The following is a 17,396-nucleotide window of genomic DNA, read 5'->3' on the forward strand; positions in this document are numbered from 1 at the left end:
GCATTGAAATAAGTAACGAACCGAACACCGCTCCGTACTTTGTACCAAACATTTTAGCGTTCCAGCAGTAATTGACTTGAATTTGCATGTTCAAGATGCAAGATTTTCTCTCCGTAATCCAGATAGAAGATTGGTCATTTTTTTTTACACTCATCCACTGTAATTTGCATTTTAGAAGCAATCTCTTCCCATGCATCGTTTTTTTTTTATTTTATTGTAGTATCTGGGATTATTTGTATCCCATAATATCTCGTTTCCCGATAATTTTCGATTAAGAGTAAACTATTCTCTTCCGTCCATTCCATCTTGATGCACTCAACTTTAAAAACACCTTCAACCTTCAAAATAACAGACTGACTATTTTGAATGATTGGAGATTCGATAAAAGATTCGCAAGCTAGTCCAAACATGAATTCGCGGTGTACATTTTACCGACAACCGATGGAACGCTGTTGCATGACTCCGTCCACACTTGAGAACGCGACGGGGTTCGAGACGGCATTCGGAGCATATGTGTACCCACCTTTAGTTCTCAGACTCTTTGTAGATATGTTATACATAAAGTGAGTTTTATGTATGGGACGCCTCAATTATCTCACAAAACAGTTGCACGATTTATATAAATTTTGGTTTATAGGGATTACATATTACGGCTGATGTTATGGTAGTATTTACGTTGTCAAATTTACCGTTTTTTCTGAAAATATAATGAACTTTGTTATTTCAAATAAATCGCCCTGTATATTTTGTTTTTCCGTCCGGCTCGCGGAAATAAGAATACTGCCGGGGCGATTTTACTGCCCTTGACTGCCTTCGGCGTTACGGTCACCGGTCTACACTCCTAGTATCCGAGACGAGCCTGTCGTGGGACCACTCTACTCTCATTACACAGAACCAGGTGAGGTTGAACGTCCCTTATCCCCGATACACCCTTTCCCCATTAAGGGCGTGGAGTTACGGCACGTACCCACCTAGGAGTGGGTGCGTAGGTCCTCAGCGGCAGCCTGTCAAACGTGCGAGATCAAGCCTCGACCTGCATTCACCTTCCCGCCACGGGGAGGATAACGGATGATGTGTGTACTGCAACACAGGTACTACGGGGAGGGTGGAGCCCCGTGTTACATTACGTAATCACGCCACCCTCAAATGGTGTTTGACTCGTAGAGGCAGCGGTTCCGCTAACGGTCGTATGCCGAAAGGCCAGGTAGACCATGGTCCAGCCAATGTCTTTACATTGAAGGGTGCACGAATTTCTCAATGTATATTTTGTTTCTTTTTGAAATACTTAAGAAATACTAAATATGGTTCATGCAATATTCCCTATATTTCCATTAAGATAACTATAATTGCAACAATAACAATTTTGACGCTGCAATAGACTGTTAGTGTTAGTGTTGATGGAGTCACAATGGATGGTTTATGTGAAAAGGAACGAATTAAGATTTTAAGGATATTAAGATTTTAATATGTATTGAGAATTTCACGTGATAATAAATTTCATTCATTAAAAGTAATGTTGGTTCAATAGTTGTCAGGTAGTTTTGTTGTAAGATTTTGATAGAGATGAAGAGTTTATAGGAAAATTTAAGGATCCACATTGTTTATATCATGTTATGTTTTGCGATGAGACCACTTTGTTATTAACGGATACGTTAATCGGCATAATCATAATTGTAAATACTAGTCACATAACAATCCTTGCTGGATGCGTGAATACCACACACAGTATCCAGAAAAACTCAATGTATGCACTGAGGTAATAGGCGACAAATAATTGAACTTTTTCTAATTGAAGGGAAACTAAATGACACGGCGAATATAAACTTATTGGAAAACAGGTTTATACCTGAGTTACTTCGGTTATTTCCAAATCCAAGAGAGTAGTTTCCATTGGCTTCTTTATTTAGAAATTTCAGAAATAACAGTATTTGACTCCAACATGATGGAGCCCCTCCGCACTATGAGCGAAAGGTTAGGCAATTCCCATGGACGTATGAATAAAGAAACAATTGTATTGCTTTTTGCACATAGGATATCCTCTATATAACATACGTAGCCATCAGAAAGGAAAGATGGTTATAGCAGCAAGATATGGTGTGTATTGTAATTTACCTTGTAAGATGGCGTTGGATACAGCAGAGCACTAGCACGTAAATAAGACAGGACTGTCTTTTCAACAAGACAGGAGCAAACTATGTCCAGGTAGAGAGAGCGCCAGGTCTGTGTGGTTTGGCAGGTGGAACTACTCTCCATAACTAAAGACAGGACTCTTTATTTATACGTCCATAGGAATTTCTAAATAATATATTTCCCAGAAGATAGATTGGAAGGCGTGGATTATTGGAAGAATGGCTACCGTGATCACCAAATATGAATCCTTTAGAATATTTCTTATGAAATCACTTTTAAACACCATATATAAAACAAAACCTGCCAAAATTCAGGAATTGAAAGATATGATGATCGTAGAAATAAAAAGAATTGAGCCCTCAGGCATGTTGTAAAATGTATTACACAGTTTCAAGGATGGCTTGGCTTGTTGTATTAAAGCGGACATTTTGAGCGTCTGATGTAAGCACCTTTACTTTAGGTTTTTTATAAAGTTCCATATTTGAAACGGACCATCTAACAATTTAAATACTACAATAATATTGACGGTATAACAAAACCCCCACAAACCAAAATGTATAAAAATCATGTAAGCTGTAAGGCGTTCCATACTCAAAACTCTATAATTTCTCCGCAAACACACGACGAACCTTTTATTTTGCCCTAGTATATCCAGGTCTCCTGTATCAAGGCGACATTCGACTAGTAGTTTTTGCGGCAGCTGCCTTACTTTGCCGAAGGTTCTTAGTTGATCCGCGAATTTTTATTTGATTACAACTTATTCACACCTAGCCCATGATCTTATATACCAATAAGACGTTCCCTTTTAATAATTGGGTTACTAAAGTAGTTCTGGAGAGTTTACACTGAGTCTCAGACCAGCACGGTACCGGTATTTTATAATCTAAACCAAAAATTACAATTGTCAGTACATTAACGTTTTGATATTTCCAGATGGCAGTTGATAAGGAAAGGCAAGGCCCTCTTAAAAGTGCACGTATATTTACAGGAGTGGCAGCTTAGAACAGAGCTGAACATAAGAGCGAAGGAATATGACAGCAGTATTATTTATGTAAGTATTTGTTCCTAAGTAAAAGAGTGAGAAGAGAATACCTGTGATTTTTTGATTTTCTTTCCACAATAATTCATTTTCTTCTATTACTTTTCTTATCCTGAGTCTCTTTTTGTTCGTTCTTCAATTCTCTAGTTTCTATTTTAAGTTCTTTAGCGTTATGTCTGTTTGGTGACCGCGCCAACTTTTTTGCTCTTTGAGAATATATTTTTCTCATTTTTGTCTTTTTTTATAAACAGTTTATTGCTCTCATTTAAGATTTGTTCTTTTGTTTGTATACTTTTATAAATGAATTTTGTTTGAGTATCACTGCTATAATTTGTCCAAAACTTGACTTGACTTTTTCGAACAAGTTGGCCACGTCTCTCTGGAAAGAGTGCTAAATAGGGCAGACATTGAATCTTCAAGGATTCTGTTTTCTGTAAAATGAAGAGCAGACTTTACACGGAATTTCATAAACTCCATTATGTTCGTTGGGAATGTTTTTTGTTGGTGGGTTGTTGGAATGGTGTCACTTTTTGTTAGTGACACCATTGGAATATGGAAGAAAAAACATTTTTATTATCAGCCCTATTTACAAAAATTCCTTGTTTTGAACAGGCACTTCTTTTAGAGAAATAAGGCGTGGAAACAAGCGTATTGATAACTGAATTAATTTGTGATCAGGAGATTTCGCTTGTTAGTTTAGAAATCGTTTAGTGAACTTAATGCTCAAATTGTATAATTAGGAAAATAGTTTTAGAGGGTGCTTTCGTGCACGTCCAATCTCATTTCTTTGGACAGACATATTTATTTATATATATCCTACAGCTTCTGCCGCTTCCCGCATTTCGATCGCCATCTTTTTCTATCTCTCCAGGTGTCTTCATCAATGGCTCTATCTTTCATGGTTTCCATAACACCTTGTATCCAAGACTTGGCTGGTCTTCCTCGTTTCCTTCTATTACTTGGATTGTATTCCATAGCTCTTTTTGGCCATCTGTTGTCGTCCATCCTCTGTACGTGTCCATACCATATTAACTGTCTAGTTTCTATTCTTTCAGAAGTTGTATGTACTCTATCTGTTTTTCTTCTAATTTCAGAATTAGGTATACGTTCTACTCTTGATATACGGCAAGCTCTTCTTAGGTAGTCCATTTCAACCGTGTCAACTTTTTTCTTTCCTTTTACTGTCATTTGCCAACATTCTGCTCCATATGTAAGAATGGGCTCTACAATTACTTTGTAGATAGTCATTTTAGTTCTCATAGTAGCTTTGTTGGACCAAAGTAGTTGGACCAGTCATATTTCATGAAAGATAAATGAGATGTTAGATTTTTAAGAGGATAAATGTACCCATATGTAACTTATCCTTTATACGTGTTCGATACGTGTTTTGGGGACGCTTGGTTCTCCTGAGTCTTTTGAATCTGTTGCGGAAATCAAGAGATTGCATTAACCCAATATTGCTGTGAAAATCATAACATTTTTCTTTTTTTATAGAAGCACAAAAACATAATTTCGAATTCTTCAAGACTAGACGATAAGACAGACCGATGGTACAACAATTCCCGCAAGACTGCATTGACTTCATCCCATCTTATGCTAGACCATTTACTTGATACGTCGTAAGAAACAACTACCAATGAATTCTATTTAGCACAAAATTTTACACCGGCAATAAACCATCATTACTGTGGACGTAACTGGTTAAGAGCTTAGGCGCAAAATTTCGGGCCAATGCTTTTTAAATGCATTCATTTTTTTCGCGTCCTGAGAAAACTAACAAATATTTTTCAAAAATTTAAATGCAGAATGAAAGATTACATTATTACCGAGGGCTGAAAGTCCCTTAGAATAAACAAAAAGTTTTTTTGAATGATATATTTGAAAAAAAAAATTTACACTAAATTTTCTCTTCTTTTTCACCCCTGTAACTATTAAAATAAACATTATAGAAGTTTTCAGGGACTTTCGGCCCTCAGTAATAATATATTCTTTTATTCTGCGTTTAAATTTTTCAAAAATACTTATTAGTATTCTCAGGATTCGAAAAAAATGAATGCATTTAAAAAGCATTGGCCCGAAATTTTGCGCCTACCCTGTTAAATGTTTATACGAAATATTAAGTTTGAAATGATTTATATTACAAAGTTTTATTTAAGTTGAAAATAAAAGGTTTATTTGTTATTAAGATAAGGTATAGAGTAAGTTTCTAAATATTAAACATTTTTTTATATTTATTTACATTACAATAAAAAATTACCAATTGTTTGAAAATTATTTAGGTGCTACATCCCATATTATTTACAGCAGCAGCGAAAAATGTTTCAGTTTTTAATCGCAAGCACACAAAAGATCAAAGACTGCTGATGTCTCCTGCGGTCATTTAAATTTTCTTTAAGGTCCATACAGTTAACTCCGCGTTAAATAAAATCCAACAGATCTAGAGTTGTACTACACTGTTCCAGACCTGATCTAAGCTGTTCCATGCCTGTTCTAAACCTGTTAAAGCCAACAAAAGATAAGACATAAGAAGAGAAAAGGACATAAGTCGGACTTTTATAAGTCTCTCAATAATTTTGAATAGGACCTGTAGTAAGGCAATAGGTCTAGAGTTGCAAACATTAGATTTATCAGCACCCTTATGAAGAGAAACAATAATGTCTGTCTTTATGCACTCTGGAAATATATAATATTATAATAGTCTCCCGTTTTATACCGCTGTCGCGGCTTTGGGAGTATAGCAGGGTAGTCTGCTATATCTAGGGCCTACGGTATACAAGGAAGGTAACATGGCCAGTGCTACGCTTCAACCGTCTATTATTACCCCTGGTTTTACCCAAGGTACTCATTTTTATTCAGGCTGAGTCGACCTGGGGCCTATAGACATTTTTAAAATGTCTAGATGTTCTTGCCGGCGGTAGGATTCGAACTCCGGACCACCGGCTTGCGAGGCAAGTATCCTACCGCTTGCGCTACGCAAGCGGTAGGATATATACCTTTATATATACCTGGAAATATACCTTTTTCAAAGGAATCGTCGTTAATTAGTGAGACCAAGACTTCCAACACATTATTTGGGAGATTAAAGAAAATTTTAATGGAAAGTCCAGCAGTACTACAGGAAGATTTGTGCTACAATACAGATACTACAGACAATGCGTTAATGTGCTCACGCCTTGCCAGAAAATATTACAAAGGACCCCAACGTCCATAAAACACCTTCTTTTTATACACTTCACGTTTACACAATAAAACAAAACAAAACCTTAAAATGTTTATTAAAATTATCAATTAACAATATAAATAAGTTAGAATATATTCAGTGCCAAGGAGCCTCCCTCGTCTGCGCTATAGATCCCAATTTGATATATCTAGCAGTTTGGGAAAATGGTATTATGGTACTTCCGTTGTTCGTCGAGCTGGTGGTTCTTTGATCGTACGTGGATTGGGACGAGTCTCCTTTCAATACAGCTACCGGTTTCCATGAATTAATGTATATCACTGTTGATAAGAATGAATTGTTATTTTTTGTATTTGAAGAATCGGTTAAAATAAAATCAACTAAACATATTCGTCTCTGGTTACTACAATTATATGCATTATACAGTAGATAAAGGTATATGATGGCATTAGGTATTTATGAGAGAACAATTTATTTATTTTAAGTTTATAAACGTTTGTGTTATATAAAATTTGATTTTTAATTAATAATTTAGAGAACAATCTAAGAATATAGACGCATATAGAAGGACAGTTCAAATGGGCGATTTGGCTATGGTTATTATACTTCAAAACAATCCTTACGAGGGTGACTGCATAAACTCAAACCATCTTTTTTCATTTTTTCCATTTTTTCTTATCTTCCTTTGTTGAGCTCTAGAGAGGCGATATTTGAGACTTACTTATTTACTTTTTTAATTTAAAAATCGGAAATTATACTTCATAATTTCGAATTTTCAAATTATAAAACAAATTCTTTAGTGTATGTGTTGAAAAGCAATTCTAGCGTATTAACAAGATCGGGAATTCTTTTTTGATCGAAACACCTTACAATTTTTTGAGCTTTCTCTCCCGGTGATTGACTTTTCATTATTTTTTTTTTTACACTTTATAAGAAGAGAGTTTTAATTATAATATTTGTAGATTTGTACATATTTAAATTAAGAATTTGAATCATAATATTTTTTCTAAAAAGATTCGTTTATTAAAGTTAAAATAATATTTTATTTTCTTCAAAAAAATTTATAAAACGCAAAAATTTAATGCGATTCTACGACCACGCGGCATCTACATATAAAATATGTAAAGTTGCATTTGTTGCCCCACTGTTTTATATTTTAGAAGCAGTAACAAGTCTGACATGAACGCTCCCTAGTGGTACAAATAAAGAACCAAAATCTTGATTCTCTGTGATTCTTTTTTATAACATAGTCTATAAGCTTTGCCGACGCTAAAACATGACAGTAAAAGATCCTTCTATATGCGTCTATATTCTTTGGAACAATATTAGCTACCAATATTTTCAGCATTAATTATTCAGTATGTACAGTTGAGTCCATGGTTCTTTACCCGTATGATGCTATATGTAAAAATAATCAGGGAAAGAATTAAGACACTGAAAAAAGCCATGAAAATAACTATGCCAAAATTTGGGTAAGATGTAAACGCATTAAGGGCTACAAGGATCCTCCGGCATCCATTACATGCCAAGCCAAACACTGTCAAAAATAGTAAGTGTCTCTCGTGATTTAAGAAAATGTACTTTTGGAGGTTTGCATAGTTTATATTTTTTGAAGAAAGTTGCTTGAATTGGTTACATCTATACGAAAAGTTTGGTCTACAATCTGATCCACCAACTGACTCTTTTACAATATCCAAGTAGATGAAGAACCCATTTTAGAGATACATGAAGCTGTTCTGGATTGTTATAAATTATTAATCACACTGATTACTAGAGAAAGTACAAAATTACACCAATTGATAGGCTATGTTCAGTATTCACCAGATTTAGCCCTATGTGACTTCTCAAATTTAGAAAAATCGATCGGACGACGTTGTTTGGCTACTAACAATGGGACCATGGTCGAAACTTCACGATATTTTGAACAAAAATTGTTTTAGGGACGAAATAAAATTAAAAAGACAAAAAAAACGATGTGTTGAAGAAAGACAACAGTAATGAAAGTCGTGTGTTTTCTTGTATATGCTAGATTAATTAATACGAAATCTCTTTGGCTAGTGAAAAATTTTCTAAAAATTTATTTTTAATTTACATATTTTATTTTGTGGTCAAGAAAGAGAAAGATTTTGCGCTGATACAAATCTGTCCAATTTGATTTGTCGACCAGAAATATCTCTTCCATCACAGGCACAATTACACCAATTGGGATATAAATTGATTGACTAGCCTCCATATTCACCAGAATTAGATCTGTGTGAATTTCCTCAAATTTATAAAAATCGACAGATGACGTCATTTGCTACAAACAAATCGGGAGAAATAAAATATAGAAAAAAAACAGTCAAAAAAGTCAAAAATCTTCCACTGTCTTAACTAGGACCGATTAGTGTCAAATTTTTGTGACAAATTATTATGGTGCAGCATAGAAAAAAACCCATTGTGGTAGAAAAATTAAAACAACAAAAATACAGCAAATATACCATTTTTCATAAACTGACAACATTGTAATAACAAAGAATTAATTAATATCTTTAATGAAATCTTTTGACTTACTTTTGAACATTCTGACACACCCATCATCCCCAGTTGAACACAGAACTGTACCAGTTAGATTCCAGCATACTCTCCATACCAAACTGTTGTGATCTTCAAACTGTGCAATGGTTTCTACGTCCAGTTTAGTTACCCCGCTCTGAATGCTCTGTTCATCACTAAAATAAATTTTTCTCTTAGACAGGGAACTCCAAGAAATTAAAATAAAAAATACATCTTGCAACACTGCAATTTTAACTTAATTCTTTGAAAAGGTTACTATACCGCTCTTAAGTGTTAATGAAAGAAAGATAAAATATTCTTCTTCTTCTTCTTTTGGCATCATAACCCTGGATGGGTCTTTGCCTGTCTGGCTATGTCCTTCCATTTAGATCTCTCTTGTGCCCTTCTTCTCCATTGTCTTATGTTCATTGTTTTCAGGTCGTCTTCCACGTCATCCAACCATCTCGTTCTGGGCCTTCCTTTTTTTCGCCTTCCTATGGGCTTCCATTGTAACATTTTCTTTGTTGTTTTTGCATCGTTTTGTCTCTGCACATGTCCCAGCCATGACAGTCTTTGACTTTTCACAAATCTTACAATGTCATAACCTTCATTTAACTCATTAACCTCGTCGTTTCTCCTGATTCTCCATGTGCCATCTTCCTCTTGTACCGGGCCATATACTTTCCTCAGTATTTTTCTCTCGAATGTCCTGAGTTGGGCTTCATCTTTTTTCGTCATTACCCAAGTTTCACATCCATAGGTTACTACAGGTTTAATCAGTGTTCTGTAGATAGTCATTTTGGTTCTTTTGTCTAATAATTTCGATATCATCAATCTTTTATTAGCATAGTATGTACGATACCCGCTGGAAATACGTGCATTAATTTCGCTACTTACGGAGTTATTCTGATTGATTTCTGTGCCGAGATATGTAAAGGCATCCACTCGTTCGATAGTATAGTTGTCTATTGTGATATTATTTTCATTGTCAGTTATTCTTTTGACTGTCATATACTTCGTTTTTGCTTCGTTTATTTTGAGACCTCTTTTTCTTGCTTCAGGATCAATTTGTTTGAACACTTCCATTAGTCGTGGCTTATTCCTACTAATGATGGCTACATCGTCTGCATATGCAGTAATTTGTACTGATTTGGTGTTTATATGGCCGGTTATATTGGTTTTTCTGATGACTGCCTCAAGAACTAGGTTGAATAGCATGGTTGATAGGGCATCTCCCTGTCTTACTCCCATGTTGATGTTAAACAAGGGAGTCAGTTCTCCATCTACTCTGACTGCGGCTTTTGAACCCTGCAATGTCATTTTTATGAGGCTGATGTATTTCTTAGGTATACCTAGATTACAAAGGTCTTCCAGCATTTTGTCTCTTTTCACACTATCAAAAGCTTGTTTAAAGTCTATATACATATTATATAGGTCTATGTCGTATTCATAAGCTTTTTCTTGTATCGTTCTTAGTATGAATATGTTATCTGTAGTGGCTCTATTTGGTCTGAATCCATTTTGATAATCACCAATTATATTTTCGGAGTATTCTAATAATCTATTGTAGATTATACCAGAAAGAATTTTGTATATTACATTTAGCAATGTAATTGGCCTATAATTCTGGCATTCCCTCTTATCTCCTTTTTTATATATTGGCTGTATGAGGCCAACTGTCCATTCCTCTGGCATTTGCTCCTTCGTCCATATTAATGTTATTAGGTAATGGATTCTTTCCCAGAGTTCGGATCCTCCATGCTTTAATAATTCTGCCGAAATTCCGTCCGTTCCTGGTGCTTTATTATTTTTTAGTTTATTTATTATCTGAACTACTTCTTCATAACTTGGATTTTCGATGTGCAGCTCCACCGTATAATATATTGTCTCGTTCTGATCATTTTCGTTGTCTGCATTTAGATTTTCTTCGAAATATTGTTTCCATCTCATTATAATTTTTTGCTTCTCTGTTAGTAGTTCTCCGTCCTTGTCTTTGCATATCGTTAGTTTTGGTCTAAATGACTGTGTGCTTTCTTTTATTTATAGAATTTTCTGCTTTCGCGTCTGTTGTTATGCTTTACGATTTCTTGTACTTGTTTTTTCATAGCCTCTCTTTTCTTTCTTCTGCATATTCTAGTCGCTTGTATTCTTTTTTCGTTATAAATCTCACTGCTATTTCTTGTATTTCTTTGAAGTTGGTTAAGCCTAGCTTGCCTTTTTTCCTCTACTGCAGTTCTGCATTCATCATCATACCAATCCGCATTTCTTTGCCTTTTGGCTTTTCCGACAGTTTCCTCTGCTGACTCCGTTATAATTGTTTTTAAGATAAAATATTATATCACTTTAATTTGTCAAATATTTCGTTTGTTATTAACTTATAAATGTTTGGTTTCAGTATAACCGAAATCCTGACGTCATTTCTTTGTAATATACTAAATGAACTATGTACTGAGATGAAGTGATTTGTATATTACTTTATTAATTTCAATGCAATTCTATTTTTATAAAAAGAAACTACAAACTTATGATTTCGTCAAAAATATATTAAATTTTCAAGTGCAATGAAAATGATAAATAATGGAACAACTACTTACTCTACAGGCGTCAAATTAATAATCCTAACATCTTTGGTAGCCACAGCAAGAATGTGGTAGCTTCTTCCCAAATTTGGCGAGAATGCAATGTCATGCACAGGATCCACCACTGAACTGATAGTTTCTAACTTTGTCCATCGTCTACTGTTCTCATTATATTCATAGATGAACACTTTACCACCATTTGCTGGATTTGGATCGTCACTTCCCACCGCTATCATTTGGGGGTGCATTCTGAGAATAATATAAAATTAATAATTAGAGGGTGACAATATTAATAATATATTATGATTACTTCATAAATATACCTAATTATTTTCATTATCTGAAGATAAATTATACCTTTTAGACTACTATATTATCAACTATACAAATAATAATAAAATATCTTACTTAGACAAACTAGGATTCCATGATAAACAACTACATGGCAATTTGCACTGGACTTCGTGCTGTAATGTCCACTGACTCAGATTCATAACATCCGGAGCTTCATAAATTCTTATAATTCCTTCCGCTGAACAAGTAGCTAACTGCAGTCCTTGAGATTTTGGTCCAAACTTGACATCTGTTACTGAAGTGCGGGAATCCACTAGATTTGTTCTACGTACCCAATGTCTGGTACCCCTTTCACCTGGTCCTGGTAATTCTCCAACTAAAATTTATTATGAATTAAACTATATGTATAAAACATCCAGACAAATAAAAAAAAATGGAATTAGGAGGGTGAAAATACAATAATTTTGAATAATCAATTGAATGTCTGCTTTTGGAAAAGTTTTTGTAATTTACAGTACAAATTTAACATAAAATTGTAGATGTGTCCCTAATATAGCAACCAATATTTCTGAACCTAACAAGTATTTGACTTCAATAGTAAAACATCCAACAAAACATAAAAAAACTATTTACTTTGAATTTTTTCAAATATTAGAAGTTTCATAAAATATAGAAGTTTATATTAACTGTTTATTAGGATATTTACTTACCTATTTCTTCCCAAACAGCTGCTGTTCTATCAAAGGAGCAAGTGGCTAATACTTGTCCAAATTCAGGATGAGCCCAAGTGACTTTCCATACAGATCCACTGTGTGCTTTCCAACTTGATGTTAACATCCACTTTCCATCTGATGTTTGATCCCAAACCTTTGAATTTGAAGATACATATTAGTGTATACTAGTTCAAATTTAAAATAATTAACTTAATCTAAACTTTTTAATGCAGGGCCCTATTCCTATATTGCCTATATCTTAAAGTATACAAGTAAGCTGATGTTCCAACATAGGTTTTGTTATAAATGTATAGGAATATTATTATTTATTACCACTTATTTTACGGAAAAGGCTATCAACATACAAAAATTGAGCAGAAAATATAAATAATAATAGTATTTATTCAAAAATAATCTTATTGACTACTATATGCCTACATGTAAAAGTTTTTTTAAGTAAAATACATACTTTTACGAATTGATCACTTGAACAGGTCGCCATTCTCCTTCCATAATAATCATAGGCGACATCGTGAATGAGATCTTTATGTTCAGCGTGAATTTCTTGAGCTTCAAACATTTTTAATTTTGAAAACTTAGATGTAAACCAAACGGAATAGCCACAAACTTAACCTCTTTCTTGGAGGTTGAAGTATCCACGCCTAGCTTCACGATTGTAGTCCGATTACAGTAGAGAGCGTGGATCTTTAATAATATAATAGATTATTATGTCTATGATCTTTATTCCCACGTCTTCATACCTGAAGAGATAAGATATTATGTAATAGAGCCAAGCAAAAAAAATTGACTATTAACTCTGACAAAGCCATTTTTCAGAAAAAAAAACGTAATTTAATGAGGCCATAGTAGAGTCAAGAATATTTTTTTATTTTGATATCCGGTTATCTTTTTTCTCTCGCAACATCACCCAAATATCATCTCTAAATGGAAATAGGTATACATCACTTTAAAGGACCCTGTTTAGGAATTTTACATAATTACATTCCTGACAAATGGACCTCCTGTATATGTTACAATATTTATAAAAAGAACTTAAACATTTTTAGACATCTTATTTTCTTTGAAATTATGTTTTAACAATTGAATTTATTTATACGTCAAATGGGAACCACATGATTTGAAAGGAAATCGATCAGGAATTTCAAGATCACAAACAAGGTGGCATACTGACTTAGATTTGAATATTAAATTGGATAAGGAAAGCATAGAATAGATAAAGAAATAATGTGGATGAGGATCCCTTTACTGAAAGATTGTAGTACCAATATGCTCATACTTTCCTAAGAATTTTTAATATATAGGTGTCTGAAAAAAACTAGTATCACAATGAAACTACTGTTTAATTAAATATTCGTTAACCTTTTAAAAACTGCACGTGTTTCGAAAAAATTGTTAAAGTATAAGACTGTTAACGGTCTAGGCAATATTTTACAATTATTAAATTAGTTTGTTAATGCTTTTAAACCAAATTTAGATTGGCATAAGGTAAGATTTATTATATATTCCTGTTTAATCTGAAAATTATAAATTTTATGGATGTGTCCAAAATATTAGTTTGTCTCGTATTATATATGACAATGAATTTTGTTCCTTAGATTAATATAGCACAGGTCAAAAAAACGTGAAGAAAATGAAATAATAAATAACACAGTTCTTTTAACAATATATTGCTTAATAATTTTTTATATGTATAAAACAGTCCTGCAGAATATTTATTTGGTGCCTATAAAACCTTTTACAATATCGTGTACCATAGATGCAAATAATATTAGTTCAGCTACTATTAACACTCCCACTGTAACCACTATTAACTTTCCAAACATTGGAGGTTTTAAAACACTTCGTCTATTTTAGTTTTGTAATTTTTTTCTTCCAAATATTAGGTGAACAACACTATTCAGTTATGTTTTTTCTGTTCAATTGCTTTTGATCACAATCTTCCATTTATTTCTTATATATCTATATGATTTATTTTATAAATATTTCATCTGAGAATAGGAAATTGTAAATACAGGCTTGCAGGTTTCGCAGAAGGGTTTTATTGATTGTATTTTGTTATATCAACTATGACGAAAGGGCGGATAATTCCATGTCAGAAAAAAACAAAGATTTCTAAAATAGTTAATGTATCTTTCATTAAACAGTTACTAGGGGGCGCTACACGTTTTATTTGAAGTTTGTGAAAATTTGTTTTCTTTTCTTCATTCTTTATTTTTGTAGTCCAATATCTAGTTAACAATTTTTTTTTTTCGGTTAGGAACACAATATTTAATTTAATTCTTGTATAAATATTTCGTCAAACAGCAAGAAATTGTAAATTGTATGCAGGATTATTTCAGTTTTCCACCTAAGGATTTTATCGATTTCATCTTTATATCAACTACTACGAAAAAAGAGGATAATTTAATCCATAGAATCTCGCAAAGATTTCTAAAATAGTTGGTGCATCTTTTAATAAATTGTAACTAGATGGCGCTACACGTTTCAATTGAAGTGTATATTTATTTGTGAAAATTTGTTTTTTGCCATTCTTTATTGCTTTACCCTAATATTGATATCTGTGTAGTTAACAATTTTTTTCGGTTAGGAACACAATATTTAATTTAATTCTGGTATAAATATCTTGTCAGACAACAGGAAATTGTAAATTGTAAGCAGGATTATTTCAGTTTTCACATAAGGATTTTATCAGTGACCTCTATATTTTAATTAAGACTACTACAAAATGGCAGATAATTCCATGTACTAAAGATTTCTACAATAGTTAGAGTATATTTTATGAAGCTGTAACTAGATAGCGCTACACGGTTCAATTGAAGTGTTTAGTTGTGAAAATTGTTTTTTTGTCTTTCTTTATTGGGGTAGTTCAATCAAAGAATATAGACAAAGGATATATGTAGAATATAGAAGCGTCTATATTCTTTGGTTCAATGTTGATAATAACGATTTTTTTTTCGGTTGGTCTATTATTGGCTGTTAATTGTACATTTTATTTTTAGCCTAGTCTGCTTAAAAAAAGGTCGAAAAATGACATAGGTGGTGGGAAAAAGTACTCGTATTTTTACCTTGCGTTTTTTTAAAAAAATAATTTATGATCACAATTTGATCTTTTGTCTATAAGTTTTTTGTCTTCAAAAATATCTTTATTTTCCCGTTTTTTAAATTAAAATTGATCAATAATTTAGCGAGATATTTGCAAAAAAGCAGTTTTTTGAACTAATTTATGAATTTTATTAATTTTTTTATTAACAAAATAAACGTTTGAAAAAGGGTAATGTTTTTTTACTTATAAACAATTAATAACTTCTATATTTTTCAAGCCACAGACTTGTACGTACAACCATTGGATGACTAGTAAAAAAACTCACATTAAAAAAAAACCTTCTATGACCAATAGGAACGAAGTTAGCGACTATTTTTAAAAAAATTATATCTCCATTGTTTATAAACATTAAGAAGTTAAATTTGCACACATTTTAAATGAAAATCTAAACTTTATATTGAAACGTATAGCTATAAAATTCATTCAGTTTTTCGAAACTTACAGCCCTTCGAAACGAATTTTTCCTAGGTTTCCCATATTTCCCAGTTCCCGACCAGTGAAAACTATGTAGTTATTCATATTTCGACGAGTTACCCAGATCAAAAAAAGAGGCTTCTAGCTGCAATGGAAGCCGAGATAATATAAATTTTTCCTACGTGTTTCAATTTAAAGTTCCGATCTCAAAAAAAACGGAGCTGAAACAGTTATCTCCTCCACTTTCCTATGTTCGAAAAATTTGATGAATTTTATAGCTATAAGTTTTAATATAAAGTTTAGATTTTCATTCAAAATGTGTGCAAATTTTATTTCTTAATGTTTATAAACAATGGAGATATGATTTTTTATAGAAGATTTTTTTTAATGTGAGTTTTTTACCAGCTATCCAATGGTTGCACGTTATTATAATTCCATCCAAAGTTATTACAATGGTTTGTAAGTAAAAAACATACTTTTCAAACAACTTTTCAAACGTTTATTTTGCTTTATTTTGTTTATTTGTAAATTGTTTATCAATTTTAATTTAACAAACAGGAAAATAAAGATATTCTTGATATAAAAAAATGATATAAACATTGTTTATGTAAAATATAAAGGAAAAAACTTCCTTTATATTTTGATAGAAAAAACTAGACAAAAAATCAAATTATGACCATAAATTATTGTTTAAAAAAAACGCAAAGTAAAAATACGAGTACTTTTTCATCTATTCGTCATCTAGTAACCCCCACCTATGTCTTAAAAGCTTCAGATATCAACGAAAAATTTTGCCGTGAAATCGATGATTTTTGCATAACCAGACTGGGCTATTTACTCATCCGTTTGGATTGTCAATTTTAATGTTCAAGTAAATCATCTTGTTAGGTATTGCTCTCGGTTTTGATTTCTTCTTTCAAATAATTTTTCAATGCAAATGCTAGGCTTAACTGTAAAAATGTGATAGCGTGTGCTTCTTCTTTCTCGAAATCTAATTTGTGATTCTTTTAACGTGTTTTCAATTTTTAGTTTTATCAGTTTGTCTAGTTTCTTTTCATATATTTTTATTGCACTGGTTAGAATGCCCTATGTATTTATTGCAGTCTATTTTGTCAGCTTTTTTAAATATAGGTACTATCGATGCTACCTTTCAATCCTTTGGAACCTGCTCTGTCTTTCAAGCTGTCTTTTATACTGTTATTCTTTCGATATCTGGTGTTTTCCCGTTTTTTAACTCTGATTGCTTCCTTTAGGGTTGGGTATCAATTCTTCTTCATTTTCTTCTATTATTTCTTCCGTTTCATATCTCTCACATGTATATGTTAACATTTATTTATCTTTTATGACATTATGACAAAAAAATTTTAATTTTTACCAACTTGGTTGGTCT

At 32.6% G+C, this 17,396-nt stretch overlaps 2 protein-coding genes across 2 annotated transcripts in view; one reads left to right on the forward strand and one right to left on the reverse strand.

The window, feature by feature from the left end:
• LOC140439045 (protein O-mannosyl-transferase TMTC1-like) overlaps positions 1-5,407 on the forward strand; it is a 79,356-nt gene extending 73,949 nt beyond the window's left edge. Inside the window, exons 15-16 of the mRNA XM_072528687.1 lie at positions 3,064-3,181; positions 4,664-5,407. Of these exons, the coding sequence (XP_072384788.1) occupies positions 3,064-3,181; positions 4,664-4,792 (247 nt within the window). The 3' untranslated portion in view covers positions 4,793-5,407. The remainder of the gene's footprint in view (positions 1-3,063; positions 3,182-4,663) is intronic.
• A 1,020-nt stretch (positions 5,408-6,427) lies between these two features.
• On the reverse strand, positions 6,428-13,134 carry Nup44A (nuclear pore complex protein Nup44A). The gene is made up of 6 exons (XM_072527807.1): positions 12,938-13,134; positions 12,466-12,622; positions 11,870-12,131; positions 11,477-11,710; positions 8,901-9,058; positions 6,428-6,667 (listed from the first exon to the last, which is right to left on the reverse strand). Exons 1-6 carry the CDS (start codon positions 13,046-13,048, stop codon positions 6,486-6,488), a joined length of 1,104 nt encoding a protein of 367 aa, XP_072383908.1. The 5' UTR covers positions 13,049-13,134; the 3' UTR covers positions 6,428-6,485.
• Positions 13,135-17,396: the final 4,262 nt, after the last annotated feature.

The sequence above is a fragment of the Diabrotica undecimpunctata genome, chromosome 4 (genome assembly GCF_040954645.1).
Source record: "Diabrotica undecimpunctata isolate CICGRU chromosome 4, icDiaUnde3, whole genome shotgun sequence".
Taxonomy (NCBI): domain Eukaryota; kingdom Metazoa; phylum Arthropoda; class Insecta; order Coleoptera; family Chrysomelidae; genus Diabrotica; species Diabrotica undecimpunctata.